The sequence below is a fragment of the Eleutherodactylus coqui genome, chromosome 7 (genome assembly GCF_035609145.1).
Source record: "Eleutherodactylus coqui strain aEleCoq1 chromosome 7, aEleCoq1.hap1, whole genome shotgun sequence".
In the NCBI taxonomy this organism is placed as follows: Eukaryota; Metazoa; Chordata; class Amphibia; order Anura; family Eleutherodactylidae; genus Eleutherodactylus; species Eleutherodactylus coqui.
In genome coordinates, this window is record NC_089843.1 from 160,027,425 (window position 1) to 160,044,250 (window position 16,826).

The 16,826-nt window shown below is 46.8% G+C and overlaps 1 protein-coding gene across 1 annotated transcript in view; it reads left to right on the plus strand.

Annotated features, from left to right (window-relative positions):
- Positions 1 to 1,970: 1,970 nt before the first annotated feature.
- Positions 1,971 to 16,826, plus strand: part of PAPSS1 (3'-phosphoadenosine 5'-phosphosulfate synthase 1) — a 68,315-nt gene continuing 53,459 nt past the window's right edge. The window contains exons 1-5 of the mRNA XM_066573895.1: positions 1,971 to 2,138; positions 8,248 to 8,362; positions 10,215 to 10,450; positions 13,568 to 13,706; positions 15,810 to 15,928. Coding sequence (XP_066429992.1) covers positions 2,079 to 2,138; positions 8,248 to 8,362; positions 10,215 to 10,450; positions 13,568 to 13,706; positions 15,810 to 15,928 — 669 coding nt within the window. The 5' untranslated portion in view covers positions 1,971 to 2,078. The remainder of the gene's footprint in view (positions 2,139 to 8,247; positions 8,363 to 10,214; positions 10,451 to 13,567; positions 13,707 to 15,809; positions 15,929 to 16,826) is intronic.

The following is a 16,826-nucleotide window of genomic DNA, read 5'->3' on the forward strand; positions in this document are numbered from 1 at the left end:
GCGGTCGGCGATCATGGAAAAGTTAAAAAAAAAAAATTATTAAAGTTTCACCTCCCCTGACGGATCGGTTGTGTGAAGGGAGATGAAATTACTTACCTAAGGCTCCCGACGAGATCTTTATCCACGGACCATTCCCTGGCTTCTGCACATTTGCCAATTGGCAAAATGGCGGACGCAAGCACACAAGCTAAGGAGGGCCTGGATAATTTAAAATCTCGCTACCAAAGGTAGGCGAGAGCCTGGAGCAGTGACCAGAGGCCTCGTTGAGTGGTCCCCGGTCATGTGATCGCCGTTATCCAATGGTATAAAAAGGTAGCAATCTACCTTAGGCCGGTCTCTCATGAATTGTAGATTCTGCAAGCGTTTGATCCGTGATTATACGCAGATCAATCAAATGCATTGGATTACACAATTCCGTTTACGTTAGCGAGTCGGAATTACATAATCCACTCGAAGAAGAAAAAAAACGGAGAATGTTCTATTTCACCACTGATTTCCACGTAATAGAGCGCATTGTGCTCTATGGTCGCGGACATACCTGCAGTCCATACATAATTACAATGTGTACGGGCTGCGGGTACCCGCATCATCGCTAAGCAATGGCATGGGAAAAATAAACAAGAAAACGTGTACTGCGCACGACCGCCTGCGTGATTATGCAGTAATGTGCAGTACATCACGCAGCTGTCTGCAGGGCTCACAGCTGGGATCCGCTTCGACCTTTGCATGCGCATACCGTATACGGCCGTGTGAGCCCGGCGTTGTTTCAGATCGCTGCCTGTAACGCCCACGGAATTTACAAGAAGCCCCTGGAACGCTCACGTTCCTGCTGCTCCAGTAGCAGCTTGCTGAGTGCCTTCTGTGTGAGACCGCCGCACCTCAGCGGGCAGAAAAAGTCTTTATTAACTACAGGGGCAGAAAAGGCAGAATTATTAAGCATGGGGGCAGATAAGGCGACACTGTTAAAGGGGGTTTCCAGGCAGCACTTGCTGCCAGGATACATTGTGGTTGGAGCGCAAGCTGCTGCTCCGACTCCTGTGTAGTGGCCGCTGCTTGTAATTGCAGGCACAGCTCCCATTGATTTCAGTGGGACCCCAGCCTGCAATTACGAGCACCGCCCACTACACAAGGGTCGAAGGAGCGGCTTTCACTCCAACCCTGGCGCTGCCAGGGAAACCCCTTGGAGCTGAAAAAGTGACATTAATTACAGGGGCAGAAATGGTGACGTTATTAATTATGGGGACAAAAAGGTGGCACTATTAATTATGGGGGAAGAAAGTGGGCATCATTATGGGGGCAGAACAGGTGAATTTTTAATTATGGAGCAGATGAGGCAGCATTACTAAAAGGGGCACTTTTAGTGCTCGTAGGGCACCAAAAGCATCACTTTCTGCGTTGGGCCTAATACCTACCTTAGAACACTATGGACTGTGTGGAGGTGTAAAAAACATATGGAGGGTGATGGAAAAGCAAAGAGCGAAAGACTGCTGTGTGTCAAATGCTGCAGAGACAAGTTATGGCCGGGAGGAGTTATCATGATGGTCTGGATGCGGATAGAGAAGAAAAGGGAGAGAGAAATGCACCAATCAGAGATGATGCGACCTGCGACCCCTGGAGGTAACTGTGCAGCAATCACTATGTAGGGCTGGTAACTGTCATTAACAGAACTACTATCACTGTGAGGGGGTCACTAATGAGCACTGACTGCGGGGATACATAACTGACTGCGCCATACTGCTGGCTGCTATCCTGCATCACTGCACTGGAACAAGTGTGTTAGTGAGCATGGCGCTGGACGGAACAATGTCCCATCCATTAGCAGTAAGCAGAGATGTACATGAACAGCCCGGACGGACAAGTCCATGACTTAGCCGGCCGAGCGCTCCTCCACACACGGCGGCGGCCGCGCATCACTTCCGGCAGCCTGGGAGCTCAGAGTGACGTCACTTCCGGTCCGCGGCGCAGGCGCGGTCGAGTCGCTGAGCTCCGGCACGACTGTGGGGGCGGGATTAAGCGCAGAGTCTCCGCCGGCATCTCTCCTCCAGTGCCTGCATCCTGCCGCTGCACCGCCGGACGACATGGAGATCTCCGAGAACAGGAACAAGAAGGTGAAGCTGAGCAGTAAGCTGCAGAACTGGGTGAGTGCCGCAGAGGACTCTGGGAGTCTGCTACTTGTCCTGTAGGGGGCAGCACCCTGACCAGTCCCTACATCCCATGGTGACGGCTCATGTTTGGGAAAGTTACTGTAGGACTCTGCTATATAGCGCCGTCCTACGCAGTAGCGCAGCGCGGGGTTGTCACATTGGTGCACAAAGTAAATTCCATATGACCCTTTAGTGTATTACTGGAGTGGGAGGGGAGCCGCCAAAAGATGGCTACAATCACCATGAAGTACAAGCCGACCGTTCTAGTCACCGCGCCGCCCACACGGTATTAACCCTTCCTGGAGGGAAGTGTTTACGCGATATGCCGTACATGTATGACATATGGAGACAGCTGGAGTGCAGCTACAACGGCGGGGATCGGAGAGAACACTGCTCCCCATCGCCAACTACTTAAGGTGCTTCTAGACGGAATGATTATTGTTCAAACAAGTGAAGGCGAATGAGAATCATTCAGTCTAAGCGCGACCAAAGTTACGAGAATCATTCGCTTTTTCACTCATTTCATTAAGTGAGCATGCATTCCTGAACATAGGCGGGGTATGAAGAATACAGCGGTCCAGCTGTGTTCTTCATACTCCGCACAAAGCGCACAGCTGTATACCAGCTGAGCTCTCCATGAACAGCCGGGGTATGAAGAACAGAGTGGTACAGCTGTGTTCTGCATACCCCGCTCGGAGCGCTCAGCTGTGTAACAGCTGGTTGCTCCGAGAAGAGAACAGCTGGATGCAAAAAACAAGCGGGGCCACCTCACTTGTCTTCTGCATCCTCTGCTCGGAATGCTCAGCTGTATAACTGCTGGGCGCTCGGAGCAGAGAACAGCTGGATGCGGAAGACAAGCGGGGCCACCTCACTTGTCTTCTGCATCCTCCGGTTGGAGCGCTCAGCTGTATAACAGCTGGGTGCTCTGAGAAGAGAACAGCTGGAAGCAGAAGACAAGCGGGGCCACCTCACTTGTCTTCTGCATCCTCCGCTCGCAATGCTCAGCTGTATAACTGCTGGGCGCTCCGTGCAGATAATATCTGGATGCAGAAGACAAGCAGCCCTGCTTGTATCCTCCATTTGGAGCACTCAGCTGTATAACAGCAATCAATGTTGATCGCAGCATGTATAGAGTTAAAGGAGATGTCCCGAGGCAGCAAGTGGGTCTATACACTTCTGTATGGCCATAATAATGCACTTTGTAATGTACATTGTGCATTAATTATGAGCCATACAGAAGTTATAAAAAGTTTTATACTTACCTGCTCCGTTGCTAGCGTCCTCGTCTCCATGGTGCCGACTAATTTTCGGCCTCCGATGGCCAAATTAGCCGCGCTTGCGCAGTCCGGGTCTTCTGTAGTCTTCTATGGAGCCGCTCGTGCCAGAGAGCGGCTCCGTGTAGCTCCGCCCCGTCACGTGCCGATTCCAGCCAATCAGGAGGCTGGAATCGGCAGTGGACCGCACAGAAGAGCTGCGGTCCACGAAGGCAGAGGATCCCGGCGGCCATCTTCAGCAGGTGAGTATGAAGACGCCGGACCGCCGGGATTCAGGTAAGCGCTGTGCGGGTGGGTTTTTTAACCCCTGCATCGGGGTTGTCTCGCGCCGAACGGGGGGGGGGGTTTAAAAAAAACAAAACCCGTTTCGGCGCGGGACATCTCCTTTAACAGGGAGGAAGCTCCCTCAGTGACATCGTTGGCTTTCCTGGGTCTGTCATGGTTTTTAATGTAACTGGTTAGATGCACAGAAGTATTGCAGTGTATTATCTGAGTGATCATAAGGTCACAGGCGCAGGTCCCCTTCAGGGACATAGAAGAAGTTTGGAAAAAAAAGACATTTTTAGCAAACTTTTTTTTTGTTCTAAAGAAAATGAATTAGAAATCCATGTTTGGTATTGCAGCACCTGTCCGATACACTGAACAGGCTGTCAATCCCGCACAGCAAATGCTGGAAAAGAAAGAAAAATCTGAACCAAACCTCTTTTTTTTTTTTCTTGTTGCGTCATTAAAGGGGCTGTCCAGTTACCAGATGACATCCCTTTAATAGTAAAATAATAAACCGCAGTACTTTCCTGCAGGTCCTCTTCTCTAGCGACAGACAACTGCACTGATAAAGGCAGTGATGATGCACTATATTGATGTGTACACAGGAGTCATTTAACCCCTTATGGAAGTGGTAATTTAAGGGACCGGAGTGGGGCTCCCGAGCTGAGTCCTGGCAGAGAGGTAAGTACCACTTATTTTACTACAGATGGCTCTATTAAAGGGATGTTTTGCACTAACCGTACAACCCCTTTAATTAGTACTTACAAGGGGTTAAACTACTCCTATGTACACCTCATTTCTGCAATATAGTGCGCTATCAGTGCGAGTTGTCTGTCCCTAGATAAGGGGAACTGTAGGAATATGAGATTGTCTAGCGATGGCCTGCAGGTGTAGCTGCGGTATACAGGCTGCTGTTTATGGGGACCTGTGCTCTGTGTGTAATACTATAGACAGAGGCTGTCGTAATACAACCCATGTGTGCTGCTAGAGAAGCCCTGATAGACCGGGCCTCCGCAGAGTAAGGTAATAGTTAATATTGACATATTTGTATGGACATTACAGAATCGGCTAGGAGATGAGCAGTGTTACATGGGTGCTGCTTATCTCTTCCTGAAGAATCAGTCACTTCTTTAACCCTTTGCAATCCAGTGGTGAGGTGGAGTCTTCTCAGCATTTACACGCAGAGCAGAGGTGGAGTCTTCTCAGCATTTACACGCAGAGCAGAGGTGGAGTCTTCTCAGCATTTACACGCAGAGCAGAGGTGGAGTCTTCTCAGTATTTAGGTGGAGTCTCCTCTGCGTGTACGCGCGGAGGAGAGGTGGAGTCTCCTCTGCGTGTACGCGCGGAGGAGAGGTGGAGTCTCCTCTGCGTGTACGCGTGGAGGAGAGGCGGAGTCTCCTCTGCGTGTACGCGCGGAGGAGAGGCGGAGTCTCCTCTGCGTGTACGCGCGGAGGAGAGGCGGAGTCTCCTCTGCGTGTACGCGCGGAGGAGAGGCGGAGTCTCCTCTGCGTGTACGCGCGGAGGAGAGGCGGAGTCTCCTCTGCGTGTACGCGCGGAGGAGAGGCGGAGTCTCCTCTGCGTGTACGCGCGGAGGAGAGGCGGAGTCTCCTCTGCGTGTACGCGCGGAGGAGAGGCGGAGTCTGCTCTGCGTGTACGCGCGGAGGAGAGGCGGGGTGGAGTCTCGGATATTAGTGTATTTTGATGTGACCAGGAAGAACTGGTGGAGTCAAGATTGACAGGGGAGTGACGCCCCCTGTACTTGATTGGCTTCAGAGCTCGATGGGCTGTAGGTCCTGACTGCTCACTGAGCTGATGCAAGTATGCCAGCAACTATGCACTGTAATCGTGTACTTGGCACACGCAGTGCGACTGCGTCTTGAGGACGGCACACAGCACTGGCACACAGACTGGTATCACCGCCCCCCAGCGGAGTACAGTTATTGTTGCTGAAGCTAGGTGTGTTCACTTTAAAGATAATAAATGCAGAAGTTCGGACAATAGTTGTTTTATTACTCAAGAAGTGAATCGCCATTTAAGGGAAGTTTGTCACCTAAATTTGGCCTATTCATATACTTTTATGTTTGCACTGTCACGAGGAACCAGGCGTTACCTTTATCTTCTTCCAAAGTGTCTCCTATGCGAAGATGTCAGGAAATAACTTTCTCCATATGCTAATGAGCCCCAGACCCTCCGATGGGTGTTCCACCTCTGCCGACAGTCCAGCTCTCTTCCAGCCTTTTCAGCTAAAAGCTGCCCCTTTCTTGTTAAGTAACACATCCAGCTTTTCCCACTAGTGACATCATGCGTTCTACCTCGGATACACCATGCGCTATGACTCGTTCCCAGTGGCACTAACGCCATGCGCTGTTGTCAGTGAGACGCATCTCATGCGAGGTGGAATGCATGTCGTCTCCAGTGGGAGGAGCTGGTGGTGTCGCTCAGCAAGAGACACTTTGGAAGAAGATAAAGCTAACGCCTGGCTCCTTGTGTGTGCACACGCCGGGGAGAGTCTACCTCGCCTCTGTGTGCACACGCCGGGGAGAGTCTACCTCGCCTCTGTGTGCACACGCCGGGGAGAGTCTACCTCGCCTCTGTGTGCACACGCCGGGGAGAGTCTACCTCGCCTCTGTGTGCACACGCCGGGGAGAGTCTACCTCGCCTCTGTGTGCACACGCCGGGGAGAGTCTACCTCGCCTCTGTGTGCACACGCCGGGGAGAGTCTACCTCGCCTCTGTGTGCACACGCCGGGGAGAGTCTACCTCGCCTCTGTGTGCACACGCCGGGGAGAGTCTACCTCGCCTCTGTGTGCACACGCCGGGGAGAGTCTACCTCGCCTCTGTGTGCACACGCCGGGGAGAGTCTACCTCGCCTCTGTGTGCACACGCCGGGGAGAGTCTACCCCGCCTCTGTGTGCACACGCCGGGGAGAGTCTACCCCGCCTCTGTGTGCACACGCCGGGGAGAGTCTACCCCGCCTCTGTGTGCACACGCCGGGGAGAGTCTACCCCGCCTCTGTGTGCACACGCCGGGGAGAGTCTACCCCGCCTCTGTGTGCACACGCCGGGGAGAGTCTACCCCGCCTCTGTGTGCACACGCCGGGGAGAGTCTACCCCGCCTCTGTGTGCACACGCCGGGGAGAGTCTACCCCGCCTCTGTGTGCACACGCCGGGGAGAGTCTACCCCGCCTCTGTGTGCACACGCCGGGGAGAGTCTACCCCGCCTCTGTGTGCACACGCCGGGGAGAGTCTACCCCGCCTCTGTGTGCACACGCCGGGGAGAGTCTACCCCGCCTCTGTGTGCACACGCCGGGGAGAGTCTACCCTGCCTCTGTGTACACATACGGAAAGGCTGTAAAGTACATTAGGAAGCAGCCATAGACTGCTGGGATGGAACATGCCTTTAGGACCTGTTTTACACGGGGCGACAATATTGCACAATTTTCTCGTAATGCGACAAATCGTATGTATGTCACTTCCATGCTTTCCTATGGGTTCCTTCACATTAGCAAGGTCTTGTAGCCTCCGACATTGCGAGAGAAAAAAATTGCGGATTGCTAGATATGGCTGTGACCTGCGATGTTTTGTAGCCCATATTTGCCTTCGGAGCTCCTAGTTTATCACATTGCACGAACTTGCGATGCAATGCGATTTTTTACATTAGAAAGTCTTAAACTTTTGCGCAATAAAATCGCGAATAGGAGCGATGTGATGCTACATTTTTCCTAAGAAAACAGCATCGCTGATGCTACAAAACTGTGTGTACATAGCAGAAATATCGCAGCGATTTTGTAGCAGCAATATTGCTGTCACCTGTGAGAAACAGGCCTAAGGCTGCATCCGCACGGGCTACATAATCTCGCTACAATGTGAAGTCTATGGGTTTCCAATGGGTTCTTTCACATGAGTGATGTTTTGTAGCGAGATTTTGTAGTCCGTGCGGATGCAGCCTAAGGGCGCCCACCCACTGGCGATTTTTTTTTTTTTTTCCTTTGCGTTTTTTCTCAAGAGCAATTAGTATAGAATGTGTTCCTGTCCACTGGCGTTTTTTTTTTCTGTCCGTTGCAATTTTTAACATAGGAACTGTCAGTTGCATATGTGTCCTTATTTTTCTCTTAATGCACCCATGAATGTCAATCGAAATTAACGGAAAAGCCGCGAAAAACGCCGCAGAAAACGCTGCGTTTTTCACGCACGAAAATCGCAAACGCCAGTGGGTGGGCGCCCTCAGGCTAAGAAGGGACTGCAATTTTTAGTCCGGGCTTAAATTTAAATAAAAAAAGGGCATTACCTTTAAGGGTAAAATGTGAGGAGAGTGGGAGGGGTGGCACATTCTGCAGAGGGACATCAGTACATGCAGTCTGACGAGAATCTAATGCTTCTCTATGTATATACATATTTTATTATTATTCCTCTAAAGTAATCATAACTTCTTAAAATTTTCCCTGTGAATGATGAGTAAACACCTGTATAATATTAACTCGGGCGAAGACGGATATATCAGCTGGTATTGTATGAGGATAGGCTGCATCCTTTCTCATGTACATATGTTTTTCCCCTTCTGCAGGGCATGCAGCGAGCGACCAATGTTACCTACCAAGCTCACCATGTTAGCAGGAACAAGAGGGGACAAGTTCTTGGAACAAGAAGCGGTTTCCGGGGCTGCACAGTGTGGCTAACAGGTACATAATCCGTTAATGGGAATGTGGCAGTGGAGGCCTCGCAAGCTGTCTAAGTGTATGATGCGTCTATGAACATGGAGTACAGATTTACATACAAGCTACTCTGGCCCTAGTCAAAAATCAGTGGTCAAGTGGAACTGGCTGTCTGCTCCAAATGATGATAGTGTTGGGGTCAGGGAATGGTGATTGGTTGATCCAGTGTAATACAGCAGATGTGCTAATACACCAATAATAACTCACACATTCCACTGAACACAACTTAGTACAACTCTTTCCTTAGGCTAGTTGCACACAGGGGTGAGCGCAATATCGCCGCAAGAAACTCGCAGAAATATTGCATATTTGCTCATGCGATGTCTGAGCGTCAGCGAGGCTTTTTCCTGGAAAATACTTTTTCTTCACTGCTGCCTGCGATTTTCTTGCACAATAGACTACAATAGGCGATGCTAATGGTAAAAGTACTTTGCATTGCGATGCGATTAGAGATGAGCGAGTATACTCGCTAAGGCACTTTACTCGAGCAAGTAGTGCCTTAGCCCAGTATCTCCGCGCTCTCCTCTAAAGATTCGGGGAGCGGCGGGGAAGAGCGGGGAGGAACGGAGGGGAGATCTCTCTCTCCCTCCCCCTCTCCCCCCCCCCCCCCTGCTCTCCGCCGCAACTCACCTGTCACCCGCGCCGGCCCCCGAATCTTTAGAAACGAGCGGGGAGATACTCGGCTAAGGCACTACTCGCTCGAGTAATGTGCCTTAGCGAGTATACTCGCTCATCTCTAGATGCGATAAATCGGAGGCTCCATAGGGAAACATGGGTGAGAAAAAAAGTTTATCGCAGCAAGAAGGCACATGCCGTGATTTTTTTTCGACCCCCACATTGCATGAAGGAAAACATTGCAAATGGGAAGTAAGACATTAGGCGTAAAGTCAATGAAATATGAAGTCCATGTTTTTCTCACTCGCATCACCGGAAAATCGTGCGATTTTGATTTTTTTTTTTTTTTTTTATTGCCCATGTGAAACTGGCCTTATACAGCAGGGTTTTAATCACTACCTCATAATGATTACTATATGGACTGCTAGCCTAACAAAGGTATTTCTGTAATGTTTGTTATCCTGCATTAACGCCCCCCAACAGTCATGTAAAAAGTGGGAAAAAACTCCCAAACTTTTTTTTTTTTTTTATTGTAGATTTTGTTTTTAAGCCTTGTGTAAATATGTTTGAAGCAGAACTTAGTTGTTAAAAGTGCAACTGCAACCACTCAGCAACAACTAATTTTATTGTTAGGAGCTAGGAAATTGTTTCCCTTGTGCATTCCAGTGGTCCTTACTTTTTTACTTTTGTCGCCAATGTAGGTGTATGAGACCTTGTACTTTGCAGGGCGAGTTCCAGATTTTATAGGGACCCATTTCATGTACATATAATGTATTGAATAGTTGTGTTTTTGTTGTTTTTTTTAGTGGGGGGCGATGGAAAAAATCTATTTCACCATTGTTTTTTGATTTATTTCTATGGCGGTCACAATATATGGTATAAATATTCAGCGAGTCATTACGATTCGGCGTGCACCAAATTTAGAAAGGTTTTGGTTATGTTTTACCACTTTTGCACAATTTAAACACTTTATTTTTCTGTATGCCACATTCCAGGACCTGAGAATTTGTATTTTTCAGTTGACAGCTGTATGAGGGCTTGTGTCTTATGGGACTACTTGAGCTTTTAGTGGTACCAGTTTAAGGTATACACAACTATTTAATGTTTTAAAGAAGCAAGAGCAACACAAAACGGTTGCATGCTGTTACATTGCCAATATTTAGCATTTTAATCAGTCTTTGTATTCTTGATTCTCTCTTTCCAGGACTTTCTGGAGCGGGAAAGACCACAGTCAGCATGGCACTGGAGGAATACTTGGTGTGTCACGGCATTCCTTGCTATACTTTAGATGGGGACAACATTCGGCATGGGCTCAGCAAAAACCTTGGCTTCACCCAGGAAGACAGAGAAGAAAACATCCGCCGCATTGCAGAAGTTGCCAAGCTGTTTGCTGATGCTGGCCTTGTTTGCATTACTAGTTTCATATCCCCATATGCCAAGGTAAAGGTCTCCCAGATTTAGGACCTGCATGCTTCCATGTATCGCATTCATAAACACAGGTCTATATGGTAGCCGTCCAATCCCTGAAGCTGCAGTAATAAAGTGATAGAAATATGCCATCCATAGCTGCAGTCCAATGAACGGCACTCCTATATTTTAGTGTCAGCAGTGCCTGAATGCTGTTTTCAAGCAGCTGTAAGCAACCTTGGACTTAATGAATTAGAATTATGCTGAGATAATGCAAAAGCTACTAAAAATCTACAGTGATAAAAACGTCTTTCACACTGATGTGACTAAACCACAAACAATACTTCTGCTTCATCACTTGACAGAGCTGATTGTGCAACAAACATAGCATTGTAATGTGTTGGCCAGGAAGAGTTTTGTTGATAAATACTTGTATGTTTGAGAAACAAAAAAGTTTTTTGTAGGAGCGTGATATCTTTTTAACCAGAAAAATGAGATTTAGGCCGAATGCCCACGGACAGATAATGGCTGCGAGATTCCCGGTCAGACACCCACCACGAATCCTGCAGCAATAGCCGTCCATAAACATACTATGTTAACAGATTCTCTTCTGCCCACGAGCGGAAATCAGCTCTTTTTTTCTTCCCGGGGGGAGAATCGCAGCATGTCCTATTCATCGCGTAAAATCGCATGGACGGCTTCCATTGCAGTCAATGGAAGCTGTACTGCGATAATCCGCGCTGTGAGCACAGTGGAAATATCACGGGAAATCGCATTACCGCCCAGCACCGGCGCGTCATGCGCTTCGCATGCGCACTGGCTCCCCAGCAGAGACTCTCGCCGCAGATCCGGAGAGGTGAGTATGGGAATCTCTGGGGGGCGCCGAGTCGGATTTCGCTGTGAGATTTCGCAGGCGGAAACCAACATGGCAGTGGGCATGAGACCTTACCGTCTTTTGGAGTACAAGGGCCTCTTCATCAGGCATTTTTCCTCTCAGTCAGTAACTTCTTACTTGTCTGATGGAGGCTCTGTGCTCTGAAAGCTTGCAAACATACGGGGAACCTTACTAAGCCTGGCATTTCTTGCTTCAGGCTTAGTATGATTTCCCCTGGTGCATCAACTTCACTGGGATGACCCTTCAGTTCACAACTGTGTCCCGGAGTATCCTCATCAATGCACAAACTCATTTGTTATCCTCTTATAACCTGTCCGTCTTACCAGTAGATCTGCTCTACACCTGTCTAGGTGCTAAGATGGCAAAGTGTATTCTTCCTTGTCTTTGTCGCAGCGTCCTGTAAAAAGTCATTTACTAAGCATGACCTCAGAGTTTACCTTTTTTTCCCATAAAGATGATCTACCATATGTAGATCATTTCCACAATATCTAGAATAGTAGGTTTTGCTCAGCTGTAAATACCATATGATACATCAGAGAATTAGATTTATTTTACGGATTTTAATATTTCGTAGATGTATATTTTGTAGGAATTTTGTTGTTCTTTGCTTTGAACAAACATGGAGGTAGAGAGCTGGGGTTGGAGGAACATGGGGACATAGAGGATGGCAAGTTTTGTAGGAAGCTGTAATAGCCGCAATCTGCCAACTTCTGTGATGGGCAGAGAGGCGCACAGAATATAATCTGGAACAAGTTCTGGAAACTAATATGATGGGAAGAGCAAGGAGACTAGATTTTTCTGTTGCAATGATCCAGTGAGCATATTGCCCTGAGTTCAACACAAAAGAATACAAGTGGTACATGGAACTTGGTACACAAGTCTCCTTGCCCTTCCCAATGGTATATAATTTTAGGTTTGATGATTATTATACAACCCCTTTAAGTGACTCAGGGTAGGTACTCTTAAAGGGGAGGATGGCAAGAAAAACAAATACTGATGTGGCAAAGTTTAACTTGTGTACGATAACTTTCTGTGACATCAAAAAACTTGATTGCTTGGCTTGAAGGGCCACTCTGGCAAAAAGCACATTTTCCATGCATGCCCCCTCACCTAATTATCTGTCACTTCCTGGAGGTCTCTTCTGTGTATTGCAGTCACTTCCATGCCCTGCAGCCCTCTGTCTGATACTTCTCAAACACCATCTTGATGGTTACATTTGTTATTTGCACTTTCAAGCAATCCCATGATACATCAAAGCAGCATTAGTTAAAGCAGTTTTATCACAAGTATAAAAAATGTTTCCCAGCAGTTGGGCCCCTTTTGAAAATAAAAAAATAGATAATCCTCCCCTCTCCTCGGACCCCCGAAGTGGAGCTGATTGGCTCAAATTGCACAGACTTCCGGGTAGACGGCCGGGCAGAAGCACATGACCACTGCAGCCAATCATAGGTCACAGCATCACCGTTGGCGCTCCTGGAAACAATTCTCATATCCTGGGCATCATGATGCCAGGAGTCTGGGGACGTGATGCTGCGGCCACTGTCTGTAGTGGTCACATGCTTCCACACAGCCTTCTACCCTGAAGCCAGGGTAGTGTGAGCCACTCAGGTCTGCTTCGGGGATCCAAGGAGAGAGGAGTACAATCTATTTGTTTTTACTTTTAATATAGGCCCAGCTGCTGGAAAAATGTTTACACCCCTTTAAAGGCTATACCGTCTTCACCTACAGGGGAGGGACGGTTTAATTTATTATTGCCTTCTATATTCATCTAGATAAGCTACAGACCATAAGAATCCAGTCAGGAGGATGAGCTGTGATCTCCTCTATTATAACTGTGTGATCATCATCACTAACTGTGATAGGAGATTATGTGTCCGCGTCTAGGTTGTGGCCCTCTTAACAAAAGCCATTGTAAAGCGATTAAAGGGGCTAACCCAATTGCAGCACAGAAAGTTATCATCGCGCATCGAATCTGAAGTTAAGCTCTGCTACATCTGTACTAGCTTGCAGTGCATTACAGACATTTTTGGACACAGCAGATTATCCACAATTTGTGATTTATTTACTATCACCAGTGTTCATTTGGGTTAGCAGGAATCGTGTTATAAAGAATACAAGCTCTTTCCATGTTTGTTATCTTCCGACAACAAAGCGGAGGAGGATTACATTTTTTTCTGTAACTTTAAAGAACTGTCTGGTATTTATAAAGCCTGCCAAAACTTATTAACTCTCTTGCTTGATTTGGCCTTATTCAGGATCGTAACAATGCCCGGCAAATTCACGAGGCCGCTAGTCTGCCGTTTTATGAAGTGTTTGTGGATGCCCCTTTGTATGTCTGTGAACAGCGAGATGTCAAAGGTCTATATAAAATGGCAAGAGCTGGCGAAATCAAAGGTAAAGCTTCATCTGGAAGTCCTTTGACTCCAGATCTCTCTGAAAGGAGGTGATCGCATAAATGCCTCCGCGAGGAACTCCAGAAATGTTCTATTCTTTGTTTCTAAATAAAAGTTCAGTCTGCGAGTCTTAAAAATTTACTTCTTTAGCGTATTTTGCTCATAAACCAAGATGAAATGCTCTACATATCTTGTATACGGCTCGGAATGTCTGCTCAGCGTTCTTGATGCCTTACTGTGGACCAAGCCTGAAGAAGAGACCGATGTAGTCTTAAAACTTGCTGTATAACATAATTTCCTTTTGATGGATATTAACAGGTATTATCTACAAGAATATTTAGTTTTTTTAGGCCCCTCTCACATGACTGTATGTCTCTTACACAGCATTTTACAGCGTGCAGAGCTGCATTTTTGTGCGTGTTTATCTACGTTTTTACTGCATATTTTTGCGCAGTTAAACTGCATTCAAGCAAGTTGATGTCACAACTTTTTTCCCCTCCTAGTGGCATAGCAAGCAAACTGCATAAAAAAACTATTATGGATGCAATTGCGTATTTACTGTTTTGTTTTTTTAAAATTTTTTATTTATTTATTTTTTTTTACGCACCCCATTCATTCCATTTTTTTTTTTTAAAGCATGCCATTAATTTCAAATGGCTATGTAGTGCGTGAAATATGCAGCGTGGAATTTTTTGCATGAGTTAAATACACTGCACAAAAACGCTAATGTAAAGGGCCCTACTGAAATTCATGGAGCCTTAGTGCTGCGAAAAACCAGTGTAATACGCTTGTGTGAGAGGGGCCTAATTGAGAGAAATAATTTTCTTAGACCGTGTCCATATGGAAATTATGGCTGTCAAAGAAATGACCTTTTTGTAATAACTGCATGTTCCCGTACACAGTAGACCCTGATGGATAGCTGCTATTTAATGTGGCCATTTACTATCTATCTATCTATCTATCTATCTATGTCCAAAAACCATGTTCAGCAGCTTTTCAGATATATTGTGTTAACTCTGCTTATGCCAAGTCTCAGCCAGTAACAGACTGGAGCTGCATACACAATTCTGAAGCTCCAGCCCTGAAATTTAGCGCAGTCCTCATGATGCATCAGTAGCTGTGCCACAGTAGTCTAATCTAGTAAAAACGGAGAGTTCCACCGCATTCTATGAGTTCGGCTCGTTGTCCGGGTTCACGTGGCCAAGAATCTGGGAAAAGTTTGGTACGTTGCGAGACTTGCAAAACTTGTGCAAATAGGAGCCCCATTCTTTTGGATAGAGTCCTATACATGAGCGATGCTTTCCTGCACCGCTGGCATGTCCTATGTTTTTACATTCCTCGGAACGCATTGCCCATTGTTTTTCATGATACAGTAAAACACATAGCACATCAGTGCGGAGTGAGGTTTCCCACTGAAGACAATGGGAAGCACTTGCCGATCCTCTAACGCGCCCACAAGTTGCATCGGAGGATCGCTACTTCACAGAAGTAGATAAGGTAACATATATGAATAGTAACACTATTACATCTCCCATCATAAGGCAAGTATATCGGCCCATCCAGTGTCATTGTGTGCAGGGAAAATTCAGCCGGAGTCGGATCTTCTGCAAGTCAAAGCTTCTATTTGCATCCAGCAGGGTGCTGAGTTTTGAGATTAACATTCGGTGGTGTGAATGCTCGTGTCATACTGCGTTGTGGCAGCGCTAATCAGCAGACCTTTATATTCCCCATACCAATTGTACATAAGGAGCCTTTTAATTTAATCTAAATGAAAACCTCAACAAAGCTAACATGGGTTACCACTCATTCCGTGGCTACTGTAGCAGAAATCTATGGCAGAATGAAGGTTCCATGAGCCAGACTTACGAGGCGGTCTTTAGACAACTCGTTTTAACGTCTGCATTTATTTATTTATTAATTGAGATGCTAAAGTCAGAACCGAGTCTGATGAATGCGGTGAGATCTGTCAGCGGCCGCCTTTATAAGCAGTTTCCCGCTTGTATCCGTCCGTAGACATCCCTTTGTTCGCCGTACGTTTTAGATATAGATGTAGATGCATATCTTGGAAAAGCTGCTCCCGTCACTTGTCTCTGTTCACTTCTAGGCTTTACTGGAATTGATGCTGATTATGAGAAGCCTGAAGCCCCGGAGCTGGTCTTAAAAACAGATTCCTGCGATGTCAATGATTGCATCCAACAAGTTGTGGAGCTGCTGCAAGAAATGGTAAATGATTGGCTTGGAAAGTAATATTGATCATCTGCTGTCTCCTTCCTATATCATACACATTTGCTATATTAACATGTCATCTCAGAAGCCAGTGGAATCCTCTACTAACTAAATAACATTTTTTTTTTTTGCATTGGACTAAGTTATCCCTGGAAATCTTAAGGTTTTGCCTCACATGGACCCCCAACATGAGTCTGTTAGACTCACAGGTCTGAGCACTGTATTGCATGTTTTGTAGCAAATGTGGTTTTAAACGACCCCTTTCTTAACTACTTGTTACTTTTGGTGGTTTCACCATTAAGTGGTTGAGAATATCACTAACATGCATTGTACATTATCCTGAAACTCTTCATTAGTCTCTTTCCTTACACAAGATGGTGAAACCAGTGTTGCCAAATAGTACCACACTGTTAATTTACTTTAAACCTTTTCGGCATTTCCTTGTAAGGGGAGAGTGCTCCCTGCACACATTATTCCTACAATGGTCACGCACAGGTTTTCACATATGCCCTTTCTTCGGATCACATAAGTGGCACCTTCTTTTATTTGGTGTATCTGATGTAAAAACAGGTGAGCTTCCACCGGCATGAGGAGCAACAACGTTTTATATAGACTGATGGTTTCTGCAGCCCCTGTTTTGACCTCCTTCTAAAATGTTCCTGAACCAAATCTTCAGTTGGATCAGCAAGGAAGATTTGTCTTCTGGTTTTCTTTTTATTCGCATTACAGTCAAGATTCTTTGCCAAAAAGACTGAACGACACAACTCCGGCCTGGTCAGTGCGGGTCATGAACACTGAGGGGCCATCTCCTTGGTTTTCTTACACAAGTGTAGGTGTCTACCATCTGATCAAGAGTATCGAAAACCTCCTCTTGTGTTATTGTAATGAAGAATTA